This window comes from Pteropus vampyrus, unplaced genomic scaffold (genome assembly GCF_000151845.1).
Source record: "Pteropus vampyrus isolate Shadow unplaced genomic scaffold, Pvam_2.0 Scaffold486, whole genome shotgun sequence".
Classification (NCBI taxonomy): Eukaryota; Metazoa; Chordata; class Mammalia; order Chiroptera; family Pteropodidae; genus Pteropus; species Pteropus vampyrus.
In genome coordinates, this window is record NW_011889267.1 from 317,700 (window position 1) to 332,687 (window position 14,988).

Below are 14,988 nucleotides of genomic sequence, written 5' to 3' on the forward strand. Positions count from 1 at the left end.
TTACACAGGATCTTTTCTGCCAATAGTGAGGCATAATTAAGAGAATAGCTTCCAATTGTCCCCATAATTGGAGAGCTCAGGGGTAAGGATAAGACTGAGCAGGACTGAGAGGAGGAGGGGAGGAAAGGGTAGGTGATGAAACTCCCTGTCCCTAAACACGGCTCTCTCCTACCCAGAGGCCTCACTGGAGCTGAGTCCAAAACCCAAACTGCAAAAGGCAACCAGACCCTCCAGGGGATTAAAGCCATTGGGGTATAACTGTCAGATGCAGCTTCAAAGTCAGTGAATCAAACCATTTTGGTTCTTTATGTAGTCCACAGAATTAAAAAATATATCCTAAAGAGATGGTCCTTTCTTAAAAATATATATGTAGTGCGCACACCATATATATCTCAGAGCACAGAAGTCACTTTTCTCAGATCATACAAATCTCCCAAGTGCTTTTCACATCAGCTCGTTTTCTCGCCGAGGATGGGGAAATGGAGGTGATGCGCAGGAGGGCGAGGAACTGCCCCAAGACCTAATATAGGGGTCAAAGGTGGACCCACCAAGGCAAGCCCTTTATCCCGCTAAACCTTAACCACCAAACCATATTCCTTTTGCTTTCTGGTAGTGTAACTTTCACAATTTTCCTGCTGGGCAAGTATCAGCGATGAGTGGAGCTGTGCCTTATCCAAGTAAAGTTTCCCAAGTCCCTTGCCACACTTCCCGGTCTCTCCTGGGAGCTGAATCAGCCAAAAGGAAAAGGACGTGGGCTTAACGTGTGAAGGGAGCAGGATCCCAAGGAAACTGAACACTGCAACAATCACATTTCAGGTACTGTGGGATTTATTTTTCCAATGGTAGTTTGAACCAGATATCAAAGCATGCTTGCTGCTGGGAATTCACCTTAAATCACTAAATGGCCGATGTCTGAATGTTATCTGCCTCATTTTGGGATAAAGCATATAGAGCCAGAGATGGAAGTTGGGAGACCCTTTATTGTGGTTAGGACAGGTGGGAAGCTTAATTATACCGGCCTGACATTATCCCTAAATGCTTTCCTGCTTCCTCCTCTCTTTGGGACAGACAGTTTTGGGGGCTATCAAGGAATGTTACAGCGAGAAAGTGGTAAGACATGGAGGCAGGAACCTGGCCCCAAGCACATCCCCATATCCCCTGCCCCTCTTTGCCACCCACCACTCTAAAACAACAATTCCCTAAGTTTGGGTCCACCACCAGAATTAATCAGAGCTAAAGAAAATGAGGAGATGGAGAGGGGCAGTTATCGGAGAACCTGCTTGCCCCTTGGCCTCTTGGTATAGACCAAGAAAAGCAAGATGGGGTTGAAATGAAACCACCACGACAACAAAATGAAAACCATCGCCATGACAGACCAGGTGGACCTCTCTGAGAGTCAGAGGACAGCTTTGTCTCTTCCATCCACAGAATCTTGGCTCCTTTATCTTTAGACAGAGAAATACAAAAAATTTTTAAAGGGTATACTTTTTAGTTAATATTTCTCTCCTCGATAAAACGGAGGCAATATTTTAAAATATCTCAACAGCACCACTGGGTGGGAAAGACCGGCTAGGATGCTCTTTAACCGGAGAGGGAGAGAGGGAGAGACTTGTTGTTTTGTCACCGGGGGCCTACAGCCCAGCGAGGCCTCTTAATCACACCAGGTGGGATTTTCCAGGAGAGGCTGAAGTCAGAGACCGGAGCCTCCCCTTGGGCCCTCTCAAATTTGGGCCTATGCCTGTCAGCCCCAGCCTCCTGTCAAGGAGAGCCCCCGCTGTCTTTCCCACGGGGCCTGTTCTCCAGAGCTCCTAAAGGGTTGCACTGGCTCATGTTGTAAGAAATTAAGAAATTATGAAACATAACTTTCTCATTTTTTTCTTTTCATTAAAAAAATAAAATATTCAAGACTATCAGCTTCTCTTTTGCTTTTCTTTTTTTTTATATAAAATATCAGCAAGCCGCAAAAAAAAAAAAAAAATTTAAAAAAAAAGATTTAAAAAAAAAAAAAAGAGGTGGGGGGAACAAAAAGGAAAGTAATTGCTGAGGTAACTTCATACCTTGAGGTAGTTTTTTACTTGCGCACAGCATTACCTGACTGACTCCGCCCACGTCTTGTTGTTACTGTTGTTGTTGCCATGTCGGAAGGAGAGGACTCCATACGTGGGCTTTTCCACGCGCAGAGAGGCCTCCACCCTTCCCAGCACACTCGATAGCATTGTCCAAGGTAGCTAAAGTACACCATCTGGCTAATATGCATTGGCGATCAGTATATCGAGAAAGGCCTAACCTCAGTTAACTGATGGCTGCCATCTTCCCCAAGGGCTGAACTTCAAACGGGATCTTATTGAGCCTGGTAAATTAATAAATTAAGCTTATTTACTCCTTTGTGTATGTTGCTGGTACTTTGGATTTTGTTTTTCTATTATTTTTTTGGAACACCTTTCATCATGCCAATGATTTGTGGAGGCAGAAGCCATCAGTTAAAATATACTTCTAGGATAAAAACAGAAGCGAATACTCTCCAATTTACTGAATAGTCATAATATATGCCAGATGACAAACTTTAGCTTTATCGGGAGCTCAGGGTTGGGTTCCACATCCCACCACCACCAAAAGAACAGTGCCGTGGGGGGGGGAGTGCCCCGCAACCCCTGCCTCTGGGAACCAGCCCTTATGCAAACACGTGGGCTGGCGTGAGGGCACAGTGGCAGCCTTTGGGGCCACTCAAGTCCTCCATGGAACTGAGACTTTATCAAGGGGAGCAGTGTCCCCTTCCCAGTGCTCATATCCAATCATTAAAATAGACTTTAAAAAAATATAAAATCTGCCTGAGAATGATGGGAATCAGGGACGGTACAGTGGTCAGCCCCTATCCCGCTGAGCATTCAGTACCACCCATGTGCACCTGGACATGCATGATGTGGGACCTATATGGTTGGAGGGACGCGAATCGGGTGGGGAATCTTGGTGGGGAAGCCCCAGCAGAGTGGGGGAAATTCTTTGTGCCAATTTTTCAAAACAGTGATCTAGAACAGATCAGCCACGAGGGCACTTCTTTTAAACGTGGATTACTGTAAATTTTAATCATCTGTCTCCCCATCTCTCACCCTCCTTTCTTTATTTTTTGCTGTTACTAGGGGCTGGTAGGGAGGGATTGGAATTAAACTACAGATGCTGATATGTCTTCTCCCTCTGAGTCAATAACATAAACTAAACAATGCATTTCATTGGTCCTCGCTTCTTCTGGTAGCAGTAAAGATAAAACAATTAGTGTGAATATAGGAAGAGGCTATGTCAGGGTATGAGAATGGAGGTATTTTAATCAAATAAACCAAGCAGGAGAAGGTTGGAAGGATTTTAGGGTCAAAAAGCAAACCGTCCTTTGAGGCTGATTAAAACACCCCTCTACATGTTTTAAAAACCTGAAGGAAATTTTATTTCTCTTCCCGCTGGGGACTGGCCCACCCTCTCGGTGGGACCTGAAGAACTTACTTAAACAATCCACGTTTAAAAGCACCCTGAGCTAGAATTTCCACGGTGACACCCTGAGGGGTGGGCAGTGTTAAGCCAATTGGTTGGGTGTTTAGGGCAGAGAGATCAGGGTTCCTCACTGGAACATCTTTCTCAAGCAAGTGGGCAAACCTGATCTACGACCCAGCCCAAGTGTCCCTGATTCCCACTCATTCTCAGGCCTGCTGGGGAGAACGTGCTCTCGATTTCAGCCCGTTGTCCTCGAGTAGATGCGGTGAGAAGGGGCTGGGTCACTTCCTCCGTGCCTGGGCCTGGTTACTCTGTCCCTTTTGGTGCAGCTGTTTAACTTGGGCCAGGATGTCTCGGATCTTCCGCTGAGCCATCTGCAGAAAGAACAGGCGACAAGGAGGGAGTGAGAACCTCCAAAGCAAAGCAGGAGACAGCCTCGACAGGGAGACAGGCCATCGAGACCCAGACCCCGGCAGCAAACAGCAGGACGCACTGGACTTAAAGAAAGATGAGGAAGACTAAGGGTTAGTCACCTTAGGTTTCTCTGCCTCCAGGTGGACCCTGAGCAGGGGGGCACGGGGGGAGGAGAGACAGTAGTATAACTCATTCAGAATTTAAAACTTGAAAAACTTTGAAAATTGACAAAGTTGACACATATTACTGAACCCAAAATGGAACTCCTAGAGTTTCTGGGAGTATAAGTTGATCAGAGGGTCAACCAGGAGACCGCATCACAAATCACAACTCTGCTATACATGTAACTATCCCCAGGAAAGGGGATGAAATGCCTGGAGATGGATGAACGATAAAAGCATTGAAATAAGCCTCACTGTAAAAATGTGCAAAATGCCAAAGGATCCGTATTTTTACTCTTTCCTTCCCACAAATGTCTTCCCTAAGGATAAAATTTATAATGGAATCAACTGCAGAATGTGATTCGCTTGACAGAACTATCCCAGAATGTCTCCTTTCCATGAACAAGACTGGATGATGAATAATGCCAATTTCTTTACTTATCCAGCACAAAAATAATGGTTAGGGAAGGACTAAATTTAGATAACAGGAAATACCACCAGTATATAATGTTATTGCATATAACATATACTACATATGAAAACTGTCAAATCACTCCCTGGAAACCTTAAGAGGAGATAATGCATGTACACATACTTCTACACCTAAAATAGAAGAACAAGCCAAACTGGAGGCAGGCAGAGTCCACGGGACTTGTCAAGGTCATTCTGGTCAACTCTAGAGTCTCACTTCTCTGATACCTAGGCTCCTGCCACCCTCCTTTCATGGGGAAATGCCATACATACCTGGCTAGCATAGAAATGCCCAATGATCTTGACGATGACCTGGTCATTCTCATCAGGGGTCTGGTCTCTTGGCACTACCACCTCAGCGGCTGTCAAATTCTGCAACTCATTCACCTGAGGGTAGGGTGAGCAGAGAGGAGGAGCTCAGGGTGCCATTAAGAAAGCATGAGTGGGATTGGAGGGAGGGGCAAGAGGCTGGTAACTAGCAGGTAGAAAGTACAGGAGTCGGGAGTTGAGCCTGGGGAATAGAATCAAGTAAACAGAGTCCTAAGGTTGAGCAGGGTAGGGGAGCAGGAGGCCAGGGCAGAACTGTTAGGCTTGGGGATCAAGGTCTAGAAATTTCAATGTGGCCCTCACAGCTCACCGTTTTGCCACCTTTGCCAATGACCCGGCCGGCTGCTGATGCTGGCACCCGGATATGGGTCTCCAGCTTTACCTCCTCCTTGGGACCAAAGAAATTCTCCTCCTTGAGTTTTCCATAAATTCTTCCCTGAGCCTGAGAAGATGAGGTCGTGAATCAGCAGGCGACACGTACATGACAAAACATTCCGAGGCGTGGTCCCCAAGCTCCATCCAGCCCTTCAGCCCACAGGCCCACCCTACTGGGGGTAGTTCAACCAGCTAGACCAGATGAGGAGAGAATTTCAACGGCATTGAACTGTCAGTGTCCCTTCTGCTCATCTGTAATATCGGAGAACCTGGGGAGAGTACCTTACTTCCAAGAGGAACATAATTCACAGGCTACACACCAGATCTACGGGGTCTGGGACGACTACACATATTTGGACAAAGCAGCGTGTAGCAATTCGTGGTCCTGAGTGGCAGCTGGTTGAGTCACTCAGAGGGCAGGCTGTCAGACACCCTATATAGCCTAGACAGCTGTTCCTGTTTGCCACCTGTCAGGCTGTTAACTATCAGCGTTTGGCTGTCTGACCAGAAGTTTGAGAACTCAGCGATGTAGCAGGGACAGAAAAGGGAATTTGGCATCAAAGACCTTCCTTATTAACTATGGCAGAGCGCAAGGAAGAAGCCCTTGGACTTCTTTCCCACAAGCCTACTGATGATCTTCAGGAAGTAATGAGGAAAACAGAAGTAACAAATAAAGTTTGATGCCAGTTTGAAAGCGGCCTTGCAGCCCTGTATCCCACAGGGGAAGCTTAAAAACGTGACACAAACTTGCAACCGCCCCCTTGATTCCAGTGGATCCAGTTTGGAAAAACAATAAAGAATCAGAACCTTGAATTGGGCCTCTGGGGGTCCAGTGATGATGACCATACGAACTTTGGAGTCCGGAGTTTCGGGAGGAGCAATCTGCAAAGCGAACATCTGGTCAGAGGCACCCTTTATCTCCACGGTTCCGGTCTCCCTACCCACTTCTGAGGACACGGGGAAAGAAGAAGACCCTGAACACCAAAGTCATTGCCCCTGCACCCAAACCGTTTTGAGGGCAAGGAAGCGTTTGCTCCAGTGACATCATCTAAATAGGGCCTCCCCACCCTTCCCCCTCCCAATCTCCCTAAGAGGTTTTAGGGGAGTCTTGCCAAGGAGAGGAGCACAAACGAGGTGACCAGTGCGGGGAGGGCAGGGACCACAGTCCACTGGAAAACAATCACTGCTTTTGATCAAAACTTTAAGACCACTGCAACAAACGATTTAGACTTGCGAAATGTAACAACACCTTTGTTTCACTGTGACAGTCTCCCTGCTGTCTCCACGGGACCCTGGCCAGAGAAGGTAAAAAGACAGCTAACATTTACTGAGCAACCACTGTGTACCAGGCACTGACAGAACCAGAGGCTTCCGCTGCATTATTTCTTAGTGTTACGATGACTACCGTACCGATGAGGAAACTGAGGCTCAGGCCGCACGGCCTAACGACGGGGATTTGAACTCATGTCAGTCTGTGGCAAAACCTAAGCTCTCTTTCTAGGCTACAACACCACCTCCTCCCTAGCCTGAAAATCCAGAATAATGGAAGGCATTCCGGTGGAGGACCCAGAAAGGTCAAAAACAAAGGCAGCTGCGATTCCACAGGGAAAAGGCCCCAACAACAGCTCAATGGGGCATCTGGGAACAAAGGTAGAAGGTGACGGAAGCAGAGCACTCTCCCCTCCCAGGACTTGGAAGGAGACATAGCAGATCACCTTAATGGAGGCGCTGGCGAAACGGGAGAGCTGTTTGATGTGCTGCCCTTTCTTGCCGATGATGGCGCCCACTGCCTGGGCAGGAATGAACACCTGCACCATCTCCTGCTCCGGAGCCTGCTGCCAAGACAGGGCGTGTTATCACCACGGGCCAAGGGGCACAGTCCGGAAGCCCCTCCATGCCACTGCCATGCATTCTCAGGAAGGAAGGGGTGCAGGCACCCAGTGGCCAACCTGGGCTACACACTCTTTAGCTCCTCCTATGCCCGAGAAGAGGAGGAAGGAAGAAGAGTGCTGCCAGCATCCCTGGCAGCATCCGAGATCGCCTTCCATGGGGTCGAGGTTCTGGGAACAATGCAGCAGGAGCATCCTCAGACCTCCCTTCCCTCTCCCTGCGAATTTCTGAGCATCAGGGGCCCACAAGGAGTCGGACTCTTTAAGGGAGGCGATACACGGGGCCAGGTGTCCCCTGTCATAAGACTTTGCACCTACCATAAAGGAGCTGTAGGGAGCAGCTCCGGCAACGCTGCTGGGAGGTGGCGGGACTGCACTGGACGAGGCTGGGAAAAGGCCTACGGCAGCCAGGTTCAGGCCAGGGATGAGATGAGACTGCAGCTGGGGAAGGAAGGTAAGGAGGATGTCAGCTCAATCCGATGGGGCCTGGTGGTCCCTTGTGTGTGGCACTGGCCGAACCAAGAGGACAAGTACCCCCAGAGAGAGTGGGCTAAACACAGAAGAATTACACGCTTTTACACAAACACCTGCCTACTCTTTTGGTTCTCATTCACGCTCACATATATACCTAGGGTATGGAGTAGTGAGTGATACGGTGTTCTCACTGGACTCCAATCGGAAGAGCCAACCAGTTTTGTACCGTCAGAAGCCCATGCTCTCTGGTTTACTCCACTGAGACAGATGACAAACTCACAGCCCGGTATTGTAATGAATGTGCCTACATGAGGAGTGGCAAGGACAGATCTCCATTTGACTTCTAGGACTCACCTTTTTGGTCACGTACACTACCATCCTCACTCCCCTTTGAAAATCGGATGAAAATTATGGACCCTCTCCCCACTGAAGTGTACTCTTAGACAAATTTTACAAACAATTACAGGAGGATCACAGAGCTCGAAACCCAAGATTGAAAGCCCCACCCCAGGAATCAAATGAAGAACCCCTATTATAATCAAAGTTAAAAGCCTTTTTCCGATGAACCTAATTCCAAAAGCAAATAAATGCTCCAAAGCCACACAGCACATGCCATGCCCCGCCCACATGGAAGACTCACTCTGCTGTGGCTCAGGCTCGGAGCAGGGCAGGCAGAGATGCCTGATACTCACACTCATGGCAGCCACGTCATTCTCGTAAGCCTCCCGAACCTTCTTCATGATCTCTTGCTCAGCCCTGCAGCAGTTCTCAATAGCCCCCTTCACAGTGATGGTCCTTTCGGGATTATAGAGAGTGAGGTCCTGCAGCCTGGAGCGGGGAGAGGGGCAAAGCAGCGTTACCCTTCCACTCACAGGATGGGCTCAGGCCCCAGCCAAGGATGAGTCGCAAGCTCACCACTTCTGCATGCTCTTTAACTTTTGCCAGAAAGCTCTGTCTCTGGCCTTTGCTTTGTAACTAGGGCAGAGCGAAGTACAGAGAGATAAGACACACAGTGCTCACATAGCAGCTAATCCGCTCCCTTAACTTCCGTTCTTCCCAGTGAGTCAGGCCACCGCACAGACCATATGCTATCCTCACAAAAGGACCTAGGTCCATTCCCTTCTCACAGCCTGACAGACATGCTCGGAACTCCGAAGCCCCGGCTCCAAGCTGCAGGTGCCCCCTCCTTGAGATGCAGAGCATCTGAGGTGGGATGTGGAGGGCACAGGACTGAGGTGGTGGCTCTAAAGAAAGACCCCAGCCCACATGGCAGTGGTGAAGGGAGACCTCCAGCCCTTATAGAAATAAATCTTCTTTACCATTTCTTTGATGCTTCTTCTGTGATAGGCAGAAACTGCATCCAACTTAAGAGGCAAGTATTAATGAAAGGGGCTCAATAATGAAACACAGTCGACCCTGGGCCCTAGGCGTCCCACTCATAAAGAAAGCAATGTGAGAGCCTTACGAGGAGATGGTGATTTTCGTCTCTGTGTCTTGCTCCACTTTCTTCAGGTTGCGCCCTTCTTTGCCAATGAGACGCCCCACGAAGTTATTATGGGCCAGGATCTTCAGAGGAACCTCATCAGCCCTTAGGGAGACATGGGAAGAAATGAGGGGCCAGCACTCCTCATGGTGGGTCAGGTAGAGACTCAGGCACCATGCCACCCCAGCAGAGCTTTCAGGAGGAGCCACAGGACAAAATTACATTTCAGAAGATTGTGAGTCTACGGCCATGCGACCCTGAACAAGCCCGATCCCGTCTGATCTTGGAAGCCAAGCAGGATCGGGACTAGTTAGCACTTGGATGGGAGACCACCCAGGAAGACCAGGTGCTGTCGGCATAAAAAATAAAAAATAAAGGATTGTAAGCTGACAAGGTCCTTGCAATCTGTGAGGTCAACCATGGGTTACCTCGCCTAAAAAATAAATTAAAAAAAAAAAAAAAGAAGACGACGACTAGGAAAATGAGCATATCAGTGGTCACTTAGGGATAGAAAAATGGGGTAGTAGGGACAGGTTGCCAAGGAGCACAGGACTGTGAGGGCGACGAATATGTTCATTATTTTAGCTGCGGAGGTGGTTTTAGATATATGCATACTAAAACTCATGGACTTGTATACTTGAAAATAGCCACACTATAGAATTCTATGCAGCTCAAAAAGAATGAGGTGAGTCAGTACATACTGACATGTGAAAGTGAAAAAGCAAATTATAGAAAAAGTCCATTATAACCCCATTTATGCTAAAACACACATGCACATATACATGCTTGCGAGTGCACAGAATCCCTAGGAGGATATGTAAGGTGTTACTTATGGGAAAGCGCGTGTCATTTCGCAGCTCAGATCCTTCTGTACACTTTCTGACTATCTCCTACATCTCTGCATTCTTGCTAAGAAAAAGTGTGTGTTGGCATCAGAGAGCTCACGGTCTCCATGTTCCAAGAAAAGGTGAAGGCTTACGTTTTGGTGTCCTTTGCCTCCTTATGCATAATCTCCAAGATCATCTTACAGGCGGAGGAGCAGCCCTCGGGGGTCGAGTGAACACTGATGGCCTTCTCCGCAGCACCTGCATTCTCCTTCCTGTGCACGTCTATCCTGAGGACCAAAAGGACAAGGACAGTTACTCGTCCCTAGGGAAACCGGATCTTCTTCAGGCTCCTCCCAACTCTCCTCAACCAAAGGCACAGGATCTGCTCTTCTTGGAACAGGGCCAATCAAGGGCAGAACTGGGGACGGCAGAGAAAGGGCCAGAGACACATGACCGGCTTATTGCTCTGGACCCGACTTAATCAGGAGTCGGTGGCTGGAATGATGGCACCTACCATGGGAATGCAGGCTTGGGGAGCAACAGCCCACAACTCTGAAGCTGCATTTCCCCTTGAAACAACTATAAAGTGAAGGCACATTGTCCCAAATTAAAAGTAATAAGAAAGAATTTACTATGAATAAATAATTTACTATGAATAACAGGACATAAATGTGACCTGTTCTTTTCTACAGAGTACACTGATCAGCTGGTCAAGATTAAAGAGGGATGGTTGTGGTAGCATGGGAGGGAGGATGGAATTGCAACCTATGACTGAGGACCCTGACTTTGGCCAGGCTGACCAGCCCTACTGACACCAATAAAAGTGGTGTTAAAATCCCAGAGCACTGAAGAGAGACAGACTCACCAAGACGGGGTCCACTTGATGAGACTTTCTACGAAAAATTATAGAACTTTTCTTGCTAACAGTGCGAGGCCCAGCCATCGCCACCATATGGCACCCCCAGCCCCATTCTGCCTCGCCACTGCCCACCCCTACCTAGGAGGCAAGGATTGGAAGCAGTGACCCCTGAATGGAAAGAGGGAACATGTTCAGGGTGACATTTCCTAAATGGTAAATGTTGACGCCCCTCAGTGTGCTTCCAGGAGGCGCCCCACCTCCCCAGGTACCAACCCCTGCGCTTCCTGGCACCCACCTCCATTCCCCAGCAGCTAAGACTCACTTGGACTGGGTCTGTTTCGTGATGTTTCTTATGGTGGCTCCCTCCTTGCCAATGATGGCGCCCACATACTGGGTGGGCACCAGGAGCCGCAGGGGAATATCCACTTGCTGTTGCTTGGCTGGAGCCCCTGCTGCCACAGGCGAGCCCTGGCGGGGTTGACCCCGAGAGCCAAAGCCTCCTCGGCGCCCGTTCTCAGGACCCTGTGCTATCTGCTCGTCGGGAATGTAGGAGACCTTCAAGGCATGGTTCTCCAGCTGATGGCCATTCAGCTTCATGATGGCTCTGGGGACAGAGAGAGACTCTACTGGTCACTTGGATCCATGTCAATCACCCCAAATCTTCTTGACATGTAAAGTGCTCTACTGCGTTATAGCATGGAACACATTTAAAAGGAGATGACCACCTACCTGCCCACCACTCCCACCTCTACCTTAGAGAATCTTCCAGTCTAAATGACATAGGATATCAAAGGGAAAAGTAAAGTAAATAAGATATTTCCATGGAATCTGGGGATTTGCTTGTAAATCTCAGCCAAAACTACCTTTTGAGTCTGGCACGTTCCATCTTTAAAGAAACTCCATGAAAAAGAAGTTAAGAGTTGGAGACAGAATGGCTTGCTTCCCACTCAGAAGCAGGAGTTTAAGTATATCTGGGATGTCCACAAAACAGGGTCAAACCCCACCCATTCCCAAACCTGCCGTTGGTTAGAAAAGTAAATAAGGCAACAACAGGTTGTGGGTAGTAAGCAAGCTGTTGACATGATCTTTAAAGCCAGGCTAAATACTACAGATTGGCCACAAGGGGCAGTATGAGCCTCCAGAAAATTCTGAGCTCAGGAGACATCTAAAAGAAAACAGTATTCGAGGAACTGGTGGGATTATACAATGTTCCCTAAGTTGGAGGAAACAGAAGGGACAGAGACAGTGCGATGAAAAAGGAAGAAACCCATCAAGAGCAAAATGCCTATAACAAGGTAGATACAGATATTATATCTCTATCTACCCACATGGGTGAATATGTGACGAGTACAGTTCGTCACTACCAGTGGGTAAGATGCGTTAACTGCTCAACCAAAAAGATAAGAAGCCAGAAAGTGTGGGTATGATAGGACTGAAAAGACCCTAGCAAGCGTAACAGGGATCACGGCGATCACTACAATAAAATGTCTGCCCCCACATTATTACATTAACGAATCCTTTAAAAAAATATTGCAGTTCCTCCTTACTACCACTAGATGGAGCCATCAGCACAGCAAAGGACACTGAAGTTCTCTGGCAACTGGCGATGTCTCTGAGAAGCCAACCTTTTCTCCTAAGAGGATCTCCCACCTTCCCTGGGAGTTCTTTGGGTCCATTCAAATGTATCTGCTATCAGACCCTGAACCAACAATATCAGAACCCAGGCGGGGACGCCTGCCTGCCTAGAACGTATCCCTGTCGGGAAGCAGCAACATCACTTAAAGACCCTCCCAGGCCCACTTTCCAGCCCACTCACTGCCTGGTCTGTTCCCGGTTGGAATAGGTGACATTCACCACTGCCGTCTCACTCTCGGTGTTCACTAGGGGAGCAAAACAGAGGCCTGGGTTAGAGCAGTGAAATTTGGAGATGCCACGAATGAATCCCATGTGTTAAAAGTTCATCCTTCCATACTGTGAGGTCAGCAAGGCATGGAGCAGACCACTTGGAGCTTATAAAATACTTGAAGGGCAAGGCAGAACAGTCCCCCTTCCCGCCCCTTTCACCAGAACTCTGAGAGGATCCTAATTCACCTTCTTGCGTTTTCCTTGCATGTCTTTCTTTGATTTCCCTACCCAGCCCCCAAGAGAGCTGAGTATACAAAAGGATGTAGTCAACATACCAGCGGTCAGGCAGCAGGTCAGTCGCCCAGCCAGCATGCGCATGCCCACACAACAGCCTGATACATTTACCCTTGGAAAGTTAAACTAGTTAAAAATCAACACACTGAGATTAGCAATTTATAGAAGTAAACATCCCAAGAAATGTCTCTAAGGATATGTCTGAAGAGACTCGGGAAACACTCAAATCCATTTTAGAGGCCTAAGTATCCTCAAGGATACATTAATCAAATGTACGAGTATTATGACCTAGCTAAAAGGGTTGACGAGAGTGGCTGCTATGGAGTCTGGGGAGGGGGAGAATATGTCTGCATCTTTTCCAGGGGAAAAGGATTTCCTGGCTGAGTATTCCAAACAGCTTGACCATGGAAACGCACACATCGGGGCATCATAAATTCATGGCACCAGCCCTTATTCCTATCACATTCTTCATAAGCAGCCTTTTGATTTTCACTTGATCATCATATACTCTTTTCCTACAGGGAGGAGATTGGGTTGGACATTAAAATTCTTCTTTTAAATTAATAAAAATAACCTTCTGTTGTATGCATCATCGTCCTGTGATTTGACAGCCTGCTCAATGCTGGGGTGGAGGACATGGACAAAAATCAAGCCTCTGCCCCCACAACATTGAAGATAAGGCCCTTGGCCACAAAACCTCAACCAGACCACTCTTAACCTTTCCAGCCTTCATCAATAGAGCTCTGCCACCTCAATGCTGAAGAAGATTCTGTAAAAATAATGTTCTAGTTAAATGAAAATACAGTAGTAAATGAAACCGCTGCCTTCGTGGAGCTTACATTCTAGTAGAGGGAGGCAAAATAAGCTTAATAAATAAGCAAATTCTAAAGAATATTAGAAGAGACTTTGCTTAGAAAGTTACATTTGAACAAACCTGAAGACTCTCTATTATCCAACAAAATGACACTTTTCCCATTCTGTTCTCCCCAGGCAGCGGGTATTCCCTCCAGAATCAGTGTGTTAAAGCTCCCTGCTCCAGCCCTGGAGAGACTACTGCTAGACCTCCCCCTGAGGCTCAGCATGTATTCCCAAACCACTGCTCAATCTTGCTCTCGTTTTGGGTTTGTCCAGGAGTAACAGTCATTAGTCTAAGCTGTCAACAGTACCGGGCAATGGTTATCAGTGCATCCAGTTGTGTCCTGGCATTTATGATAAAAGGCAAGCTGTAGGATTAGAGCGGGAGAAAACCTGTGTGATTGACTCAGCACTTTACCTTCACGCAGGCAAATATTTTAATCATTTATGATTTATAGCTTGCCCTTTACACAAAGAATTTAAATATTTAAATCCTGACTAAGTGATTATCTAAGTTTCCCAAAGATCTACAGACTCAAGTATATCTATCTTGTCTACCCTAATGTCCAATCTATATCACTCCATTTTATTTTAGCCCATTTCCTCTGAAAAGTCCTCATTTTCTTCTTGTAATCTTAAGCTATGAAGAAACCTCAAACATCATAGCAAACAAAAATCATAGCAAATCATGGTCTAGAATTCCTTTTTATTGTTTCTCCTTCTGCGGACTCACTCTTGATTTTGCCTGCCCATCAATGTGTACTAAAGTAAATAAATCCTCTGCTTTTTTTTTATTGACCAAAGACATGTAGCTGACAATCAGAGCTTTCAACTGAAGACAGACAACTGGTTGATTACTATAGCCAAAAACAAAGAATATATAGAGAAGCTTTTAAAGTAAAAGGGCTGCAGACTTACTCGGGCTGAATGCAGTTTTCCTCCTTAAACTATTTCTAAAATCTTAGGATCTCTACCTTGGTTGACCCCTGGGAGCCTGGGGACCCCATGTGGAGAATGAAGGACTCTGTTCACGTCTCTCATTAAACAGAGGAGAAACCTGTTCTAAGATAAGCAGCAGAGCCTAAGCTGGGACCACACATCCAAGACTCCATACCACATTTTGCCTGTCTGTCTGTCTTCTTTTGGTATGCCAGGTAGATATGCTCATGGAAAAATGAGGAAGATCAGAAACCCCAAAGTCCTCCACTCCCACCCCATCACCTCTGTCTGCTCA

At 47.3% G+C, this 14,988-nt stretch overlaps 1 protein-coding gene across 3 annotated transcripts in view; it reads right to left on the reverse strand.

Annotated features, from left to right (window-relative positions):
• Positions 1-2,408: 2,408 nt before the first annotated feature.
• Positions 2,409-14,988, reverse strand: part of IGF2BP1 (insulin like growth factor 2 mRNA binding protein 1) — a 38,616-nt gene continuing 26,036 nt past the window's right edge. Inside the window, exons 1-12 of one of the 3 annotated variants that reach the window (XM_023524696.1) lie at positions 12,941-14,987; positions 12,577-12,640; positions 11,083-11,364; positions 10,054-10,188; positions 9,057-9,179; positions 8,284-8,419; positions 7,436-7,558; positions 6,944-7,063; positions 6,036-6,110; positions 5,164-5,295; positions 4,800-4,913; positions 2,409-3,854 (exon numbers count right to left, since the gene is read on the reverse strand). In XM_023524696.1, coding sequence (XP_023380464.1) covers positions 3,762-3,854; positions 4,800-4,913; positions 5,164-5,295; positions 6,036-6,110; positions 6,944-7,063; positions 7,436-7,558; positions 8,284-8,419; positions 9,057-9,179; positions 10,054-10,188; positions 11,083-11,364; positions 12,577-12,640; positions 12,941-12,983 — 1,440 coding nt within the window. In that variant the 5' untranslated portion in view covers positions 12,984-14,987 and the 3' untranslated portion in view covers positions 2,409-3,761. Of the gene's footprint in view, positions 3,855-4,799; positions 4,914-5,163; positions 5,296-6,035; positions 6,111-6,943; positions 7,064-7,435; positions 7,559-8,283; positions 8,420-9,056; positions 9,180-10,053; positions 10,189-11,082; positions 11,365-12,576; positions 12,641-12,940; position 14,988 lie in introns of those variants that run through there. The other 2 variants (XM_011382641.2, XM_011382640.2) reach the window with 2 other exon arrangements.